The sequence below is a fragment of the Nyctereutes procyonoides genome, unplaced genomic scaffold (assembly GCF_905146905.1).
Source record: "Nyctereutes procyonoides isolate TBG_1078 unplaced genomic scaffold, NYPRO_anot_genome, whole genome shotgun sequence".
Lineage (NCBI taxonomy): Eukaryota > Metazoa > Chordata > Mammalia > Carnivora > Canidae > Nyctereutes > Nyctereutes procyonoides.
Window position 1 is genome coordinate 18,609,861 of NW_026575032.1, and position 21,992 is coordinate 18,631,852.

General features: G+C 38.1%; 1 protein-coding gene across 3 annotated transcripts in view; it reads right to left on the bottom strand.

Annotated features, from left to right (window-relative positions):
• INPP4B (inositol polyphosphate-4-phosphatase type II B) overlaps positions 1–21,992 on the bottom strand; it is a 371,833-nt gene that overhangs the window by 125,534 nt on the left and 224,307 nt on the right. For all 3 annotated transcript variants that reach the window (XM_055317016.1, XM_055317017.1, XM_055317018.1), the window contains one exon: positions 4,814–4,991. In XM_055317016.1, coding sequence (XP_055172991.1) covers positions 4,814–4,991 — 178 coding nt within the window. The remainder of the gene's footprint in view (positions 1–4,813; positions 4,992–21,992) is intronic.

Genomic DNA, 21,992 nt, shown 5'->3' on the forward strand with positions numbered 1-21,992 from the left:
TCATTTCTATGTTATTCTTTTTAATCTTTCTATTTTCCCCTCATGCTGTTGTGTTTCTCTGCTGCCCTAAATATATGGAGCATATTTAGAGTTGCTGTTGTAAGGTCCTGATCTGCTAATTTAATCATCTCTGCCATTTCTAGGTCTGTTTCTGCTGCTTGATTTTTCTTGTGGTTATGGGTTATATTTTCCTGCTTCATTTTTTGTTTGGTATATGCTTATTTCGCCAATTAAATATTTAACATTTAAAAGGGAAGTATAAAAAAATAAATAGAAATACTATCACAAAATTTCATCTTCATTTTTACTTTTTTCTTTTTTTTTTTTAAGACTTTATTTATTTATTCATGAGAGACACACAGAGGCAGAGACACTGGCAGAGGGAGAAGCAGGCTCCATGCAGGGAGCCTGATGGGGGACTCGATCCCAGGACCCTGGGGCCATGCCCTGAGCCAAAGGCAGATGCCCAACCACTGAGCGCCCCCCAGGCGTCCCATGTTTCCTGCTTTTGAATCCTATAGGATGTTTCAGGTTAAAGGATACTGGAAATTAGTTAAGGGCCCTATCTATGTAGTATTTGTCCTACAACATCTAGTATAATGTCACATAATTAAGCGTTTGATATTGCTTTTTGATGAGCAAGAATAATAATGATTTTCTAAACAAGATCTATCAATCTCTATTAAATAGAGAATGTGATGGGCATTAAAGCTAATGTCACACATATATCTAAGCTATGAGATACTGGATACCTATACACTATCTATACTTTGGTCCTTATTTTTTCAGTTTGAATTTCATCACATTACTTTTTTCTCTTTTTTCTTTTTCATAGTATTGCATCTTTCAGTTGAGTGGGAAGGAAAATATACTTTTATCCCACCCTATTATTAACCTTTCAGATCTAATGTTAAAAATTTGGCCTATCCTTTGTCTTCTCTATTCAAGCGATTCATATAAACCCAGAGTCTGCCTTTTGTTATGACCCTATAAGATTAAGTATTTTCTTTATTATTTTCATGAATTAATATGCAAGAGACAAACCCAGTCATTCATTGGGAGGTATACTAATAATTTAAAAATTGGAATAATTTGAGTTTATGCATATTAGGACATGAAAAATTATTAAAAATTTTTATTCTATGGAATTTCAGTGTTGTCTTCCCCATTCTCACCCCCCATATCCCTACTTCTTTCCTTAGTTGTATATACAAGTGTCCATCATAGAACTCATGGAATATTTGACCATATTGTGTAGCAGTTAAACTCACAGCATCTGGACCTAGACTCAGGAGGTATGTGCATTATATATATTTCTGTACCTCAACTTCCCCTACTGTATAAAATAAGGATATCAGCAGCACCTACTTCATAGGACTAGAAAGATTAAATGTTGAAAATAATAGTGCCACTTCATGGACTTGTGGAAAGTCGTAATAATACCCCATAATACCCCATTCACAGTTATTAAGCCTCTAATAAATACTAGCCATTATTATCATCATCATTAGCATCACAAATAACCATTACCATCAAGAACTTTGAATCAGGAACAGATTTGTGTCTTATTCCATTTTGTGTGTCTAGAAACCACACCTGATCATTTGTAAGAATTCAGTAAATATTTTTACTTTTCATAAATTATGTTTGTTTTTTCCACCAGTAGTTGTTTAGAGGGATGGAATTTTGCTGGGAGCCTCAGTCCTGTGGCTTGGTTATCAGTAATGGTAGACATGATATGAATTGTCTTCAAATCTACAAATACTGCTGCTCTGAGATTCTCTGGACATGCAGTTGGGTTTCTCTGTCTTTGCTTTCCACCCCCAGGTTCTGAGTATATAATAAATCTGATAATTTGTCCAATGCTATCATCTCCAGATGCAACATGTTTCCTAAGAGGAGAGATGTCACCTCATTACAAAATAAATGAATGCCTAGTACAGAGAACTCTCCCACATTGGGCTATAGAGCTTCTTCGATAAGTATGAACACAGATAATACTTATTATGAATTGAATATGCCATATGAATGAGTTCCAAAGAGAAAAACCAAAGTACTTATTTTCTAAACATATCAGTTCAGACTCAATAAGAGAAACAAGGGGACTATCCACAAAAAGAGGATTTTTATGCTCTAACCCACAGTGTGCAAGACCTGATCTTAAAGACAAAATGTCTTGGGGCACCTGGCTGGCTCAGTCAGTTGAGTATGCGACTCTTGATCTTGTGGTTGTATGCTTGAGCCCCACGTTGGGTATAGAGATTACTTAGAAATAAAATCTTAAAACAACAAAAATCCAGAATATTTTAAGCTAAATCTTTCTAATATTAAATTGAAATTTAAGATGCCGCTAATAATATTTATCTTTTATGCTAAGTTTGTGGATCATATGTTGTTTTAAACAATAAGCCAGTAGTCGTCTTCGTATATTATGCAAAACTCTGTTAACTTCTTAGATGATTCTTTGAAAATCCAGGCATGAATTCTTAAAATAAAGCATGGCTTGCACACTTAATTTGAAAAAGGCCCCCTGATTTCAAAGGCTGACGGATTTATTAGTAGATGAAGCTTCTCTACTCAGTAGAAAAACATAGGGATCCCTGGGTGGCGCAGCGGTTTAGCGCCTGCCTTTGGCCCAGGGCGCGATCCTGGAGACCCGGGATCGAGTCCCAAGTCGGGCTCCCGGTGCATGGAGCCTGCTTCTCCCTCTGCCTGTGTCTCTGCCTCTCTCTCTCTCTCTCTCTCTCTCTCTCTCTGTGACTATCATAAATAAATAAAAATTAAAAAATATATATAAAAAAAGTTTTAAAAAAAAAAAGAAAAACATAGGGGACAAAGTTGGAGCAATGCTGAATTAACGGAAAAAATACACACCCTGTCCCACCCCCCGCCCCAGTCATTGCGGCAAGTTGTAAATGATGTATGAAATGACGAGCCCCTGGCCAATGTATAGGAGCATAGAAATCCTGCTCTGTAATCACTGTAGTAATAGGCCATTTGCAAAGATTGTCTGCTCAGGTGAATGTAGAAAAACCTCCCATCATCTACAAATCCTAAAAAGAAATCAACCAAAATGAAATTATATTATTTTACTATATGCTAAATAATATAATTATTTATTATAATTATATTTTTATAATTATAAGAGTATAATTACACTCTCCTCTTTCCCTCTGCTTTTTTCTAGTTATGACATATGTACTTACATATGTACTGACATATGTACTGACTATTAGAGATGTTTATTGACTATTGGGATACCTAAGTATTACTGAGGAGTATTACTGAGGAGTAACAAAAGATGCTTAAAAAATTTTTAAGAAGGAAACGTCAAAATACATATATTACACAGGGGATACCAGAAAGATTTTCCACTCCAGAATCAGTCAGGTCTGGATTTGAGCCCTGGATTTGAGCCTAGGATTTGTCTGAATCCTACCTTTGACTCTAGCTGCACGATTTCATACATCTTTTTAAAAAATTTCTCTGAGCTTTGGCCATTTTCCTCTGTGAGATGGAGATAATATGCACCCATGATTTGAAATTTAAATTTGAAAATTAAATGAAATAATGTAAGTCATAGAGCACAATATTGGGTAAAGTAGGGTATCTGTAAAATATGGGTCATTTTTTTCTCTCCTTTTCATGATGGAAGTACCTGTTATGTCATGGAAAGAGAGATGAATTTTGAACTGGATATCTTAGGTTTTCGTTTTTCACTTCTTGATTTATGAGACAATTCAGTTGACTTTTTTGAATAGGTATTGGCTAATTTTTAAAGAAAACAGACATTAGTTTTTTTCTGTAAGGAGATATATGATAATGGACACATTAAAATGTTCACTAAGTGCTAGGTTTTAATATTATAAATTAACATATGTGAATAGTAATAATAATAAATATATATATATATATAATTCTCAGGTTTCTATGAATCTCTTCTTTAGGGCCATGACAAACTACAGTTACCTTATTCTGAAAAGATACCATGAGAGTTTCTTTCTTTCTTTTTTTTTTTTTTGTTCAGTTGCTTCAAGGTCATATTTATTGGAAATATAAAGAAACTGCAAGATGTCCTCGGAATGCAAAGGTTGAGGATGAGTGTACTGGTTTTACATTGAAAATCGAGCTGCAACTTATCTTTTCTGTCTTGGTTCTCTCTGAACCTTTCAGCTGCCTTCATGAGTTATGGAAGTTGATGTTGAGTCTTTACCCTATGCTAGCCTCCCTTTCCTCTTTGCATACACCAGGGCAAGTCACCTTTGAAAAAAATCAAGGCTTAGGTCCCACTACATTCCAAACAATAGCTATTATTTTTGGCAACTTTTAAAACCTTCTCCCAGCAGATAAGGTTGCAGAAAGCAAACTGAGACAGAGGATTACCCCATGCTGCCGATAGGAAGCCACATCAGAGTCCTGCTTTCAAATGACATGACATTCCTATTCAAATGTATAGCTTCATATGCATACAAATTAGTTGATCGCCAGAGGACAGTAATTTTCAGAATCTAATTTAACTCATTTAATAAGCCCACGAACCAAAGAGAATGATAGATGTCAAGAAGAAAAGAGAAAATGTACCTCAGCCAATAACAGGTTACATCTCCTACTCAAAAAAATTAATGCTTAGTAAGACTGGAAAAGAGAATGAGGCCAGCTCGTTTTGATCCTGTGGCGATACTTTGAAGCTTACTTTTTAACCTAGGCTATTTTACATTTCCAGATGCTATGAAAGGCAATGTATGCAGAAAGCAACACCAACGGGGATTTGGGGATTTCATTTTCCCCACTGTAGTGGTGATTTGGGTCTTACTTTTTCTGAAAGCATCTTTAAAGAATTCTTCAAGCTGTCTGGAGAATGCTGGCTTGCAGAATTAAGCAGCAGGTCTGCATGGGTTGCTATCAGAGGTTGTAGTTGATTGATGTTGCTGAGAACTTCTTTTGCTTTGGCTGTGTTTTCAGGTGAATAGTAAATAAACTGGTATCCAGTACTGGAACAACAAAGATAAAGACAAGTTACACAAAAAGCAGAAAGAATTTGCAGCCCCTAGTACCAGACGGCAAATGAGACACAGAACTCCAAATAGCAGGACTTCCTTTTGGACAGATCAGAACCATTCTAAGAGGTTTTTAGGTAAAATGACCAAGGTATTTTTTTAAGACCAAGGTATTCTTTTTTTTTTAAGATTTTAAAAGTGAACCACTTCTAAATCACCAGGAAGATTCTTTACAATTACATACATCAGGTGTCAGTATTCAAAACAAATTATTGTTAATTGCTAATAAAGCTTGAAGTCACATTAGTAGAGAGGGAAAACTATGAGCTTTTATATTCAGGCTAATCTGTATATAAATCCTGGCTCTGCTACCTACTAGCTGGGTGACCTTAGGCAGACTTCAGTTTCCTCCACAGGAAATTAGGAATAAATATGTAAGAATTCTAAGAGGTGGGTACGATTTGCCATCATTCATGTGAAATGCCTAAAATAGTGCCTAACACGGAGCAAGCGTTCAATAAGTACTACCTCTATTTTTCCCCCATAAGACATAGGGCAGGGTGAGTAAATTTTAATAGCCAAGAAATGGGAAGAAAATAAATTAATGCCAAGTGGGCATGAGGAGAAATTTATTGGATGGATAGAACAAGAATATCTATAGCATAACAATGTCATTGTGCTGTCGTATCACTACCCATTTTGTTCCCAGTGGTTTCTCATTTGACTTTAAAAAAAATCTAAAATTGATCACTAATTGAAAAATTACTGACTTTTATAATCATCACCTATGAATTGGTCAAGCATACTATGAGGGTTATGAGGATTAGGATTCCATGGAATGAAGGAATCTTTGGATTACGAGAGACGAAGGAGGCATTTCAGCAGGGGAGGGAAAAAACCAGCAAAATACCAGCCAAAGAGAAAGAATGGGCAAGTTGACATGGTTGGTGCAAGCACCTGCTTACATCCCTTTGCATCCGGCTGTCAAAGCATTTTTCAGGTACACCTTGCAACCTGTGCTGAGTATTTATTGAGTATTTTCTCTACACTTACCAGTTAAATTATTAAAATTCCCATAATTCCATTTCTTATTTACAAATCTTAGAATCCAGTAAGAAAAATTAACATCTAGGGAGCACTCTCCCTCCCTCTCCATTTACACTAATGATTTTTAGGGGAAAGGATCAGTTTCTGCAGGAAGACAACACTCCTTTTATAAACGTACAATGAATATTCCTGTTATCTTATTTATTTGTTTATCTCAATGATTAAAAGAAACATCCTTGGTTGCTTGGACTATTCAGAAGATAGGACAAGAAGCTGAGGAGGGATACAGGCTTGTGAAAGCTCAGAAACACGTTGCTACTGTGCGACAGGAGAATTTGCTCTTAATTTTGCACTCACAGACTTTCACGTTTCAGAAGTGGGAGCCTAAAAATAAAACATAACTACTTATTATGCATATTGCAATGCAAATTAAAGGAAATGAACAAAGAACAATGGTGAGGAGGAGAAGGAAAACAATTGTCCCTGCCAGTTATCCTAACTTTTTCTGGTTCATCTGATCTCATGGGGGAGTGTGCTAAGGCCCCCGACAAGAATCACAGCCTGCGGTGTCCCCTTACTCATCTCTCTGTAAGACACAGTGGACTAGGAAATGAAACCACGCCGTGTTATTTTTGCAAAGAAAATGATTATCTAAAGATCTCGGTGGGCCATGGGGTGGGGATGGTGTTTGATAGCCAGCTCCTCCGACAGCAGAGAGAGACTTAACCACAGACCTGTAACCTGCAGGAGCTGCTTGGTGGCCCCTCGCCACGGCTGCGCTCTCTGTGCCCACAGGCCTCCCACGGCTTAGCTCAAGAGCAGAGTTCTCAGGGCCATGTGTGATCTTCCATCTTTCTCTTCCCATAACTGACCTCTCCGAGGGGGTCACGGCTGCCCTCTCACGAAGCAATCCCATGCACTCTTTTGACTCCTGTCACCATTGCCTTCCATCTGTATTCATGTCATACCTCCCTGCAAGTTCCCCGTTACTTTATTCCTGAACGGTACCTACTTTCATCATTATTATTTTTTAAAGATTTTATTTATTTATTTATTTATTTATTTATTTATTTATTTATTTATCTATCTATCCATCTATCATTTATTTATTTGAGAGAGAGAGAGTATGTGTGCACTCAAGGTGTGAGAGCAGGGATGAGGGGCAGAGGGGGAGAGGGAGGGAGGAGGAAAGAATTCCAAGTAGACTGCGCTGAGCACAGAGCCCCGGGTGGGGCTTGAATTCCCACCCCAGGACTCTGAGATCACGACCTGAGCAAAAACTAACAGTCTGACGCTCAACCGACTGAGCCACCAAGGTGCCCCTACCTTCATTATTCTTTTTTTCCTACATAGGCTTTACTCTGCAAATTCCTTTAGAATTCCTCTCCATTTGCGTCTACTGCAGGCCTTTTCAAGATTTGTTTCTTGTATGTTCTTTCCCTATTGCTAGTTCGGTGGTCCTCAAATTTTAGCAGGCAGGCATGTGAATCACTTGGGGATGAGGAGAGGGCCTGGTGTTTTTTTAAAAAATGCAGATTCCCTGGCAAGACTAAAAGATTCGGCTTCGGCGGGTTGTAGCATTTGTTACGACCCCCTTGGGAAATCCAACGCGGAGGCATAGCTGAGCACTTTTGGCTGTGAATCTCCTCTAAATCTTGATCTCGCTACACCAGGACTCTGATAAAAAGTCCTTTTTCTTGTTCTAACTACGTTTCAAGTTCCTCGCGCTTGAGTTCGACTCATTTCCATGATACCCTTTACAAGACTAGCTTTGGACTCCATCTGTGTATCTAGCACAGGTTGTTTCACTTCCCTTCTCATTCCTCATGCTGCCGCCCTTGGGTTTTCATCATACTCCCTTTCCTCTTCCTCTTCTTCCCCAGTCTCCATCGTGGGACACTCCCATAACCCCTGCCCCTGCTCCTAAGTCCGTCTCCACCGGATCAAAGTTACATAGCAGGCATTGGTTCTCCCGGTTAAGTCATTTAACGATGAGCATCTTACCTAGTGAGGCAGAAAGATTCATTTTCCGCAATAAAAGCCAATGTTGATGTCCAGGATGAAATAGTATGGCATGGAAAAAAAAAATATCACCACCCACAAAATAATTTTAAGTGTACATAAATTTCCTTTACCTATTCAGCGCTTTACTCTTTAAACATGTCATATATTTTAATAGTTATAGCTTCTTAAATGGAAAGTCATGAGTATAATTTAATTATTGAGATAAAAAGAATATAGCCAAACTCTATTTTATAGTGGTCTGAAATTTAAACTGAATCTAAACACTTGAACCAACTATCAATCAGACAAAACCAGAAGAAAGAAAAAGCATTTGCCTGGACAAAAAAAAAATATATATATATATATATATATATATATATAAAATAAAAAAATTTATAGGATGTAAATAATATATAGCAAATCATGGATAATGAAAATTGAAATTCATTTTGTAATATCCTTCTATTGATGAAATAGTGAATTAAGGTATACTCCTGTATATCTACACCACTTAAATACGCCTCTATTGAATTATATATCAATTTAATTAGAAAACACACACACGCCCGTAACTCACAGGGGCATGTGTGTGTTGTTATCAGAGGTGTCTTATTTTGGAGTTGTAAAGAAAAGCACATAGTGAGATAACATTAGTATTCATAAACTCTAATTGCTAATCAAAGTACGACTAAAACAGTGATCGCGTGTTCTGAGTACTTATTCATCCGAATGGCTTTCTGCTGGTCCTCCTTCAGCTCCCATCCTCTAGTGCTGGCACCTTCCAAAGCTCACTCCTTGGGGCACTACCTTTTTTTTAGTTTCCATGCCCTTCCTAAGTAATTTCATTTAATCTCGTGGCTTAAATACTTTAGTTGTGATGATGCCCAAATTCACAACTCTAGCCTAGGCCTTTTCCCAGAACTCTAATTAAAAACAAAAGGCCTCCTCCTCACAGCTCCAAATTACCATGCCCCAAACTGGGCTCCCTCTCTTCTCTTCGTCCTCAACAACCAGCTCCTTAAAAAAAAAAAAACAAAAACAAACAAAAAACAAACAAAAAAACAACCAGCTCTTTCTAGACACTTTCCCATCCTAGTGCACGGCAAGTCCTTTTGAGGCGATGTGTGTCTCTTCTCTTCCTCTATACCTTTGTCCTTTTTTTTTTTTTCCCGCAGACAATTCTGCGTTTTCCTTCAAAAAATAAGCAGAATCCAACCATTTATTTCCATACTCACTGCAACAACCCAGGTGCAAGCCACCATCATCTTCTATCCTACAAACTGCTCTTCCCATCTCTTGTTCTTATTCTAAGATATTGAAATCCTTGACTTATGCTAAGGGGTGAAGGAGGCAGGGGGCAGGCGAGCAGAAGGACATAAAGCAATTCTTCCCTCACTCCCTGCCCACACCCAGACCTTGGGGCTTGCCTTTTCCTCCCCCAGGCCACTGCACCTTCCACCCCTTAACCTATGTGTCCAACTAAACCACTATTTTGGTAAATAGAGTCATGGAAGAATGTAGATTAGAAACGAAGAAGAGAACGGGAGGGAAAAGGGAAGGAAAAGATCAGGGAGGAGGGGATGAGGGTTGAGGAACATAGAAAAAAGAATGTTATAGAGTAATGTGCCTCTGCTCCTGTGGCAGAACCAAATCTCCAGAGAGAAATCTAAGGACTGTTCCCACTTACTCTTTCTCAGCTCAAGCACTACTTGTAAAAAAACGATCTCTTGAATCCAGAGGGAGGGACAGGCACTCTCTCAGTTCTAACTGAGAAGAAAACTATGTGGATAATAAATGAAAATTTACACCTTAGTGCACTTGAATATACCCTTTTGGCTTCGCAGGGTTTAACAATGTGTTTCATGAAACTGTAGAAGGTGAAAAACATGACTCTCTGCTTTCCCCCACGCATCCTTTCCAATTTTTGTCAGAATTAATGGCTTTAGAGAAAATAACTAGAAGGAAAATGTTATTTGCTTTATTTGCCTCCTATGGATTTCACTTATATAATTAAATTAGTTACATGATCAAAGCTTGAATTAATGTTTATCTTTGAAACTAATCTTTAAAAAAAAAAAAGAAAGAAATACCGGTTTCATAGAAATTTTAGAATCGATGTTTGGAACAACACAGTTGATTCTGCTATTTATTAGCACTGTGACAGGTGATGCGAATCAAGAAGGAAAAATCCTAAAATTCATTTCAGCTCAACTTACCTCAAAGGAAATTTGCCTATTGTCTCTGATCACATAGCTCCTATCATCCCTCTTTTCTGCCATTTCTTGACCATTAAGACCTCTTTTCTATATACCTTTCTTTAGCCCTATTCTTACCCTATTAAAAAAAAACTTCCAGGCTTAATTATATTACCTTTAAGTGAAGTCCAGTATGATTTCCCTGCCCTCCATTGCCTATTTCCATTTCTCCTGAATTCACTTGTCCTGATTCCTTTGCTAACTTCCAACTGTCTGGTCACTTCTATTTGTACCCAGTATGGCTTCTGGTATTTTCATGCTCAGTCCTCTGTGAAAATGTGATTAACACCGACATCAGGTCCCCTGATCCCTTTCTCATCTCAAAAACTTTTCAGGTCCATCCTGGACCTTATCCGTTTACATGTCCAATATAGAGTAAGATCAAGTACAAGAATAGGAACCACCCCCAAATACGCTGTCAAAGTAAAGATTTCCTTAACTGCAAATGGGAACTTTTTGCAGGATGAAAATGTCCTAAACACTGGAATGTGATGATGACTGCGTAACTCTGCAAATTTACCTAAAATCATGAATCGCACAATTAAAATAGGTCAGTCCCAAGGTATGCAAATTATAGTACATAAGCAGAGAGCTGAATGGTGGTTGCCAGGGCGGGGGCCAGGGGTGGGGGGCAAAATAGGGGGATGTTAGTCAAAGGGTACAAAATTTCGGTTATGCAAGATGTGTATGTTCTGAGATAATGTATAGCACCATAATAGTTAACAATACTGTATTGTATACTTGAAATTTGCCTAAAGGGTAGATCTTAAGTGTTCTCACCACATACACACACACAAAACATGACAGAGATGATGATGAAGATGAAGACAAGGAAATAGTAACTGAGATGATGGGTAGATTAATTTGATTGTGGTGATAATTTCACAAATATAAAGCAATTATGTATAAAATACATAATTATATGGCGTATGCTTTAAATACATAATTTTTATTTGTCCATTATAGCTTAATAAAGCTGGGCAAAAGTAAGCAGATGTTTCTAGAACATGATATTATCGTGTTGGTGATTATGAGTCTGGAATAAGAACACAAGGAAGCAGAAAGTATATTTAAGAGCCATTTCAGTTCTTTCCCCTGTTAAACCTAAAGATATTTTCATGGAGGGTTTCTCATACAGCAAATTCATACTGTGGAATTTACACTAATAATCCAAATCTCTCTCATTTTAAGGGCTGATGATCACTGATCTATACTATAGGACTAGAGATTTGCTAAATGCTTTGTAGAGATTATTTTATTTAATCTTGACAACACGCTCAGGAACAAATACTATTCCATCATACAGATACGGAAGTTGAAGCTTGGGCAGCTTAAGTAACTTGTCTTGGATCACACAACTAGTATGTAAGGAAGAAGACCAGGGTTTAACCCCAGGTTTTTATTATCACACAGTTTGAACTCTTAATTATGTTGTACTACTTCACGAATACAATTTGGCCGACTTCTAAATCTGGAAAAATCATAATACAATAACTAACACGGGAAACATCTTTTATGTAGTAACATAAGGGTAGGTACAGCCTATAAATATTTAAATAAAATATAATCAAGGACATTCTCATCTTCTGATTAAAAAACCAAGCTCATTAGGGAAGATGTAGGATTCTATTTTATCGCACAGATTAGACTAAAGAAAGAATCTGAAAACCATCTCACAGTAAATCGCTTTCAGCAAATATTTAATGACTGCTACTGGGTGAATGCATTGAGGAAAGTGAAAGCCCAGAGGGACTCAGCAAGATAATCCGGGGATGAGAACCATGATGCCTGTCCTCTAAATGCCAAGAAACCGGGGCTGGTAGAGAGAAAAACGGGGAATTGATAACTTTTTTTTTTTTTTTTAAACCTCAGTCTTCTTCCCACTAGGCCATACAAATTTAAATATCCTTTGGGAGCCTTAGTTTCGGAGCTTGCTTACTAATCACTCAGTACCGTGGCTCTTACACTCTCGAGAGGTGGGACATTCATTTAACAAGCAATGTCACATGGCACGGTGACAAAGGATGTCCCATGGCATCTAACTTTCTATGTATTTTGTCGTTGGGAATTTTTCCTCATGTCACCTAGTTGTCCATGTTTGCTGGAAGAAGAAGTGGAAAAAAAGGATTTTTTTTTCAAGACAAAGACACTTCTCTTGTTCTACAACTAAATAAAAAGGAAGAGAGTTAGAAAACAAAAGTATCCTACAAGAACCAGAGCTCTGCCTGCATGTATCCACACCACTCCACATAAAACTTGCTATCCTTTCCAAGACATTCGCCCATGTTTAAATTCACGTCTTCTGTGTATATATGATTTCATGTTTTCTTTCAGGAACATTTTTAAAAGATTTTTATTTATTTTTATTTTTTTAAATAATTTTTTTTTAAAGATTTTATTTATTTATTCATAAACACAGAGAGAGAGAGAGAGAGAGGCAGAGACACAGGCAGAGGGAGAAGCAGGCTCCATGCACCGGGAGCCCGATGTGGGACTTGATCCGGGGTCTCCAGGATCATACCCCAGGCTGCAGGCGGCACCAAACCGCTGTGCCACCGGGGCTGCCCGGGTACATTTTTTTTAATATACGTCTCTACATGCCTCATAATCCACACACGAACCGAAATGACTGCATAGTGCTCTATTCTAGTGGGCAAAGAGTGCTTATTCATCCATTCAAGATGTTTCTAGTATTTTCCTATGATGAATAGAATCTATGATCATCTTTGAAAAGTTTGCCATTTTCTTATTATTTTGATTGTAGGTACATCCTAAATAACTGGTTTTCCTGAGGTGTCTCTGGGAGGGCTATTTCTAAAGAACCAAAAAAAAGCTAACATCTTAGAAATATTTTTACTGACAGAGCAATTTCAGGCAGATTTTTTTTTTCAGGCAGATGAAAATAGTCATTGATCTGTGTGTTAACCACAATATCAATGCATGTATTTTTTTTGTAATTGCACAAATGGAGTAATTTTCTCTTAAAATTATATTCTCATTAAAGCCCATAAAGAATTGAATGGACCGACTTTTTTTTTTTTCTTAAATTTCTATGTGGTGGGCAGCAAAATTGATTCTGGAAGGTCATCTATAACTTACATTATTAGTTAGAACTAACATTGTTCATTTGTTAGGAGCCTATGTTTTGTGTCAAATATCTACTGATTGCATGAGGATGAATGGACATGAAAGAACCTGGCAGTGAGGACAGAAGTCTAATTTTCTAGCTCTGGACCTGTCCTTACCTGTACGGGTGACTCAATCTTTGGACCTCAGTATTCTATGATTTGTTTTCAATAAAGTAAATAGGGGAATTTGTGATCTCTGAGATTCTCTGTTGGTTCCAACATTGAAAAGATGCTTTAATTGGAAAAAAAAAAAAAAAGCACAGATTCAACCAAATGATTTTCTTGTTTCCCAAAACTTCTTCTCCTATCGAATATACACAACTAACTCGATTAACCAAGCAATGGAAGCCAATGGCTTATTTCCTGTACTCTCTTTCCCAGCAACCTGGGCATTTACCCAGTCACATAAACCAGAGTACGAGAGGCCCTCAACCCGGCCTTTTCTCTCCCTCACTATTCATGCAGTTGGATTTAAACTCTATAAAGGTTTTCTTAAAATCTCTAAGTCCATAGTCACCCATTTCCTCTTCCCATTAGTATTATAATAACTTAATTGTTTGCTCTTCTTCAGCCTTTACTGTGGTTAAAAATACAAATCTGATCCTCTTAGTAATCCTCAGACAAAAATCTGTCAGTGAGTCCCCATAGTCTGCAGGATGAGCTGCAAGGACTTCATACAACCAACAAATACCCTTCAGATTTGGCTCCTGCCCTGCCCACTCTTCCATCCTTCCTTTCTCCCCCACCTGCCTCCCCTCTCCTCATTTTCCCATCTCCCTTCTTCCCATTTCTCTTCCCCTCTCCTACCCCTCCCCTTCCTCCTTCTCCCTCTCCCTTACTCCCAGGTTCTCTATGCTTTTGAAATTTTTGAGCCAAGGACAATGAACGGCATCACCACAGACCTGTGTGCTGCACAGATAGTGGAGAGCCTTTCGTGATATCTCTGGGTTTTTCCCGCTCCAAACACCCAAGATCTAAACCCTCCAAGTAGCTCTGGAACCAAAGTCCGTTTCTGTATCTTGCTGACACCACCCTAGGCTAAGCCATTTTTCTCCTCCAACAGAATCACGGCAATAACTACTCATTAAAAACAACTTCATGACAAGGGAGAGGACACTGAATTGTTCAAAGTCCCAACTATCAAAGATTTTTCAATTTAATAATAAATTATTTTTCAATAATAGTCCCAACTATCAAAGATTTTTCAATAATTTTTCAATATTATTGAAAATAATGAAAAATTATCTTCTCATGTTACATAAGCCAGTCGTATGATTTCTTCCATGACACACATCCCAAACGTAGTCTTTCTTAAGTTAGTACTTTTACTGTTTTAAAGCTCTGGAAAATGCAGTGTCTTTTATCTTCTGGGAATTTACTTGTATATGACTTTCTTTTCCGTTGTTTGCTGCCTTTGAGACAATGGGTATTAAATATATAAGCTAATAGAGAGCTTTTAAAACACGCCGGATGTTATTCAGTGTTTCACCTGAGTACAAAAGTTCTTCTTTGGATTAAATACATACTAGTTGAAATGATGTAACAGTGTCGCGATTTAAATTTTTTTTTCCAGTTTATAATGAACGAGAAATACAACTCCTGATTTGCAGAAAATAAGTCTTCAAACCACATTTTTTACCTATTTTTTTAAGTAAGAAAGGCTCCTTTCTGCAATTTGCTTATTAGATTTCATATTATATCTTTTATGTCTTAATCTTCCTGTTGATTGACTTTTCTTCCCAGATAAAACCAGTCATATTTCCATAGCTGTGATATTAAAACATTTAATTGTAAAGTCAAGTTATACAATTTATCTTCCTGAGACATAGTGATGATATACTTTAGAGGTCTTTCCTTAAAAATCTCAAGATTTTAGCCGCTCTTTCTAACAATTTAATGATTTCAAAAGTAATCTACCACCCAAAGAGATGGAAGGGTGAGAAGGTCAGTGGCTTCCTGAAATCCCCAAATTAGGACTGATGATGTGTTTTATCTTTTTTTTTAAGATTTTATTTACTTATTCATGAGAGACACAGAGAGAGAGAGACAGAGAGAGAGAGAGAGGCAGAGACCCAGGCAGAGGGAGAAGCAGGCTCCATGCAGGGAGCCCGACGCGGGACTTGATCCCGGGACCCCAGGGTCATGCCCTGGGCTGAAGGTGGTGCTAAACCACTGAGCTACCCGGGCTGCCCCTGTTTTACCATTTTAGACATTTTTCTCTTCACCAGGTTTATAATCACTCGAAATTCTAGGTCATTTAGCAAACTCATTTTCGTTTACAATTAAAGTCATTTCTTTAAAGGAAAGATTTAATTTTTAATTTAATTTTTCTTTAAAGGAAAGATTCAATTTTAGTGTGAACTGTCACACTACATACTGTACTTCTTGCCTTGGCTTCCCAAGTTTTTGGGTAGGTGATTGGAAAAACGTCAGCAACTGAAATGTTAAAGTCACTATTGCGTTACTAATACTGGATCAGATTTTAAACTAGGCTGTTTTTACAAAATTTATCATCTATCGCCTTTCAGAACACATAGAAGTATATTTTCCCTTCCTAGTGAAATGCAAGCAAACAGTAACATTCTAATACCTGTAAAATGGCTGTTTTTGAAGCTTATGACACATTTTCTGCAGATACCTCTCTATTTCTGTTTCCGTACTCCACACAGAGTCCCTACGTACGTTTCTGTCACCTGATTCAGTAACACTGATCTCTTCAGGCAAACGAGAGATGGTCCCGTGGTTGGCAATCCTTTGACTTCTCCTACCCACTCCCTCAACAAACCCCGAGAAGTCAGCTCCTGAGGATACTGTAGTGAGCCAGATACACCCAGTGCACGTCCCTGGGGTCTAGAGAGGAAGGCGGACCGTTGGGGTGTCTGTACGCGGAAGGCTTAAAGCAGAAGCAGACTAGCCGAGGGGCCAAAGAAGGCTTGCTGGCAGCCCTGAGGCTGAGGAAGTTTAGTCTGATTCACATGGAGGGTGGTGTGAGAGACGGAAACAGAGAACAGAGCGGGACCAGATGACACATGAATATATTACGCACCTTGAACTTTATACTCCTGGCAAGACGCAGCCAAGAAATATCCAACAATCATGAAATCACAAAATTGTATTTGCCTTTTGGAAACATTACTCCAACCAAAGTGGGAAAAACAGACTGGAGAAGAGCCAGTCTGGAAAGAGGGACAAGGGCGAAGAGATTTGGCAGCAGAATATTTAAAAGATGGTGGTTCCATGGGTTAGAATCATCCTAACCCATAATTTATTTATTTATTATTATTTTTTCAACCCATAATTTATTATTGAAATGAATGACTTACTAAAAAAAAAAAAGAAGGTAGAACTGATAAAGTGATTATTATTATTATTTTTTTTTTTTTTGGAAGTAGAAGCAAGGGAAGAAACGTAGTCAATGATTTCCAGTTTCTGAATTGAATATCTGGATGAATGGTGGTGACTTGTATTCAGAAAAAGAGATTCCCAAGAGAAGTTTGAGGGAAAGGGACTGAGAGATGATCGGATATGTTGACCCTGAGGGGTTGAATAATACCATTAACGCGGAGCTGTCCGCTAGACGGTGGTTAAACGCGTGTCTGGACCTCAGGAGCCGTATCTGGGCTTAACACAGAGATGGTGTCAGAAACCCAAAGCTGAAGAGTTTGTGGGTGATTTATGCACATCGATACAACTTTTTTGGAGGGAAATACGGCAACATCGCTCAACTTTAAGCACCTCTGCTAAGAAATTCCACCGTCAGGAGTTTACTAAAAAGAAATGCTCACAGTTTTCAGGGACATAAAAATAAGTGTATATCCTGTAAACACAGGTGGTTATAGCGAAAAGTTAGAAATGATCTAAGTGATCATCAATATTGTGTTGGTTAGAGAATTATGCTACATTCAATCAGTAAAGCGCTCCACAGCTTTAAGAAAAAATGAGATCTTCATGAATTGAAATGAGGCATTGCAAAAACATTTTTCTGAGTGAAAATATACCCGTTTACATATTTTACATAAATAAAAGCTAATATCTGTTAGGCTCTCACCATGTGCCAGGTACCACCATAAAACGTTTGGTGTCTATGAAGTCATCACATCTTCAGAACGACCCTGTGACGTAAGCAGTATTTCCACGCCATAAATGAGGAAACTAAGTTACAGAGAAGTGAGGCAATTTGACTAATGTCGCAAGGCTACGACGTGTCCAAGCCATGATTCGATCTATATAGGGAGCGGAGTCTATGAATTGTCTGAAATCTGAAACGAAACTTTCTGCCTTAACCCAGAATGGGGCCAGAAAACTTAAACTTAGTTATGGAAAATTTAAGAATGTTCACGTTCCCATGAACCTGAAGTTTGTGGACTGAGCCACAGCGATTGAAAATTCAAATGGGGGATCCCTGGGTGGCGCAGCGGTTTGGCGCCTGCCTTTGGCCCAGGGCGCGATCCTGGGGACCCGGGATCGAGTCCCACGTCAGGCTCCCGGTGCATGGAGCCTGCTTCTCCCTCTGCCTGTGTCTCTGCCTCTCTCTCTCTCTCTGTGTGACTATCATAAATTTAAAAAAAAAAAAAAAGAAAAGAAAATTCAAATGGTCGGATGCCTAGAAGAAATCACACAGGGAGATACTCTTGGCCAGTGTCCTGATTGGTTTATTGTAGGGAGAGATGATGGAATAGGTAGGCTTTTGACTCCATACGCTTCTTTATTCCTTAGATTTGTGTGCTACAAGCAAATTTTATTTTTGTATCGTTAAAAAAGAGAATAAAGAAGAAGAAAAACTGCATGATAAATTCCTTTAGGCTCATACGCAACTTAGAAAAAAATCCTCCTATTCCCCTTGTTTCACAGGTAGTTCAGTGCCTTGCAAGCCTAATCATTTAGTTTGTACATTATGTCCAAGTCCCAACATGACTCTTTATCTAAACACATTTTATTTTCTTGCTATTCCAAACTATAAGTGTATAAGAGATAGAAACAAAACAAAACAAAACAACAACAACCCACTTTCTCTTAAAGATTTGATGCTGTGTACAGGGAGCTAGCTACATGCAGGGATTGCACATGGAGAAGAAAAACCTGGTACATAGTGTTGGCAGACCTAGCTTTGTATTTGCTTAAAGATGAACTGAGCCGAGAGCTAAGAGGGGCTGAGGAAGACAAAATCACAGGTGGAAGAAAACATGATACCCCCAAGGAATCAAATTATAATCTACACAAAGAATGAAATTGCTCTCTCCTTGAAAATAACATATTGCCCGGTGCTGGTTTAAAAGAAAAAAGGAATGGACGGGGTTTTTCTTAATACCTACTCTTTATTTCCATAGGGCCTGTGTGATAGAAAGTGGGGATTTTTTTGTGTGTGACATAAACTATTTTTTTTCCAAAAGGGAAGAAAAGATATTTGGAAGTAAACACGCCATGAATTTTAGCTATAACCGATAATTTAAAATAGACTAGCTTCGGTGGATTGGGCATGACTTCCAAAGAATTACAAGCATAGAGATTTTTTTTTTCAATGTAGAGCATTCAATTGATATACTTTGAAGAATTATCCATTTTAGGCCATCCTGAATTTTTAGAGTCATAGAAGAAAAAGATATAAGTGTAAATCATATGTGCAAAAACAAACTAGATGAGAGCACACCTGTATGCCACCGGTAACTGTCTTGTTGTGGAAGGAGATTATGGGTAATTTTAATCTTTCTTTTGACTTTTCTATATTTTCCAATAAACATAACACATGACTCAAATAACTCAGTTAAAATATGGCAAAAGACATGAACAAACATTTTTCCAAAAAGGACATCCAGAGGGCCCAGCAGACACTTGAAAAGATACTCAACATCACTCATCATCAGTGCAAGTCAACGGAAATGCAAGTCAAAACCACAATGAGCTATCGCCTCACACCTGTCCAACGGCTAAAATCAAAAACACATGAAATAATAAGTATGGTGAGGATGCAGAGAAAAAGGAACCTTCCTGCACTGTTGGTGGGAACACAAACTGGTGCAGCCACTGTGGAAAACAGGATGGAAGTTTCTCAAAAAGTTAAAAATAGAACTACTCTATGATCCAGTAATCACACTACTGGGTATTTACCCAAAAACAACAAAAATACTAATTCAAAAGGACATATGCACCCTTACATTTATAGCACCATTATTTATAATAGCCAAATTATAGAAGCAGCCCAACTATCCATTGATCTATGAATAAATAAAGAAAAAGTGGTATATTTATACAGTGGGATATTATTCAGCTACAAAAAAAGAATGAAATCTTGCCATTTCTAATGACATGGATAATAGAGAGCATCATGCTAGGCAAAATTAGCCAGTCAGAGAAAGACAAATATCTATGATTTCACTCATATGGGGAAGTTAAGAAACAAAACCAAGAAAACAGATTGTTTATTATAGAGAACAAACTGATGGTTACCAGAGGACGGGTGGGTGGGAGGAGGGCAAAATAGGTGATGGGATTAAGGAGGGCACTTGTCACGATGGGCCCAGGGTGGTGTATGGAAGTGTTGATTCACTACTCTGTACACTTGAAACTAATATCATGCTGTACGTTAACTGTCCTAGAATCAAAATTAAAAGAATCATAGAAAAACATTTAAAATACACATAACTGAAAGATCAAAACACTTCTGAGAAGATATATGGCAGGATCTATTGGTGACTACAAAATATTAGAATTGTGATCTCAGGCTAAACTGCTCTCCAGTGAATGACAAGACTAATTTTTGAAAGAAATCCAGAGATCAAGCTAGAGACAGAGAAAGCGCTACAGTAGGGGGGGGGGGGAAAAGGTTTTTCAAATCAAATCATGGATGCAGCTCTTTTTTTTTTTTTTTTTTGCTTTTACTCAATATATCTGAATCATTCTCTTTCAAAAAAAATTGAGAATCTTAGTTTTAAGCATGAAAGTAAAGGGTTTAAAGCAAATATTTTTGTAGCTATTGCCTAGTTCCTGGGGAAAGTACAATAAAGGGATAAGTTGGAAAACTGACAGTTTTGCTTAGATATCTCAGCTTTATACTACTGACTTAAAATGTTAATTTATGTTTTGTCTCCCCAAACTGGGCAGTGGTTAGTGATGGGATCAGAAGAATGTATACCAAAGGTATGAAGATTTGCATCCAGTTCTCCCATTTCCGGCCCATTGAACGCCTGCTACACTGTAGGCCACATAGAGCTTCCTTCCCTAACGCAGTATGTTTTCCCTTTTATCCAAGAAATCTTCTATTTTTTAAATGCAGGCTCCATGCCTAAGGTGGGGCTTGAACTCATGATTCTGAGATCAAGAGTCTTATGCTCAACTGACTGAGCTACCCAGGCGCCCCCAAATCTTCTATTTATAACAGAGAATGAGGAAACATCTACTTGTATTTCTCCTTAAAACAGTAAAATTCTCCTCAGAGAGTTTGCCATATGATTACATAACCACTGATCTTATAAAAGTAAGACTGGTCTGTTAACTCTTTGTATTGATGTTCTACTTTCCTTCGGAAAATTCCCTCAGATTCTACTACAGACTCGGGATGTTGTAGGCTCAAGGAGAGCGTCTAATAGTCTTGTCCGTAAAATATTTATATTATTATTATTATTATTATCATTATTTTAATAATTGTCCGTAAAATTTTAGTTCACTTTTCTTATCGCCTTTCCAAGTGATTTTTTTTTCCTCTCTCTCTTCTGTCTGAAACTGTGGGGTAGGAAATCTTGATTCTGTTCCAATCTGGAACAGATGCGGGGCGGGGTGGGGACACCAGGGCATGTCTGCGGGAATGTGACGTTAGGTCGTTGGTAGGGAGGCGGTTCCGAGTTCACTCCAAACCTAGGGGCAGGTCACAGGGATTCACATTCTCGACGAGGGTGGACATTGCCCCTCACTGGCCCTTCTTCTTCTTTATGAGGCTCTCGGTTTCCAGGGGTGCTTTTCCATCTTAAGGAAAGTGCCATGCAAGTGGCAACTTCCCACTTTCTTTTGAGCAATAATGTAAAGAATGGATCAAATTTCGAGGGAGGGGGATCCCTGGGTGGCGCAGCGGTTTGGCGCCTGCCTTTGGCTCAGGGCGCGATCCTGGAGACCCGGATCGAATCCCACTTCGGGCTCCCGGTGCATGGAGCCTGCTTCTCCCTCTGCCTATGTCTCTGCCTCTCTCTCTCTCTGTGACTATCATAAATAAATAAATTAAAAAAAAATGTCCAAATTTCGAGGGAGGAATCCACAAGCTTTGAAGAGCCTGCAGGTAAATCACGGACTCCAGAACTCGTAGAAACCTGACGTGACAATTGAATACTTGGCTTACAAACATCCTGATTTTGGATGTTTATAAACATACATGTGCAATGAGGGTTTTGTGTCACAAAAATCTCTGTGTATAGCGTGAAAACCCTACAGGATGCTGAGTTTTATTTGTTTGCATGTTCCTCAGGCCCCAGTTTTCTCAGGTCAAAATTGTTAGAGCTTCACTCCCATCTTTGATTCTGCATGGCAACTGCTAACGAGTCTGATATTCTTTAAACACGAATTTCCAGTAAGCGAGT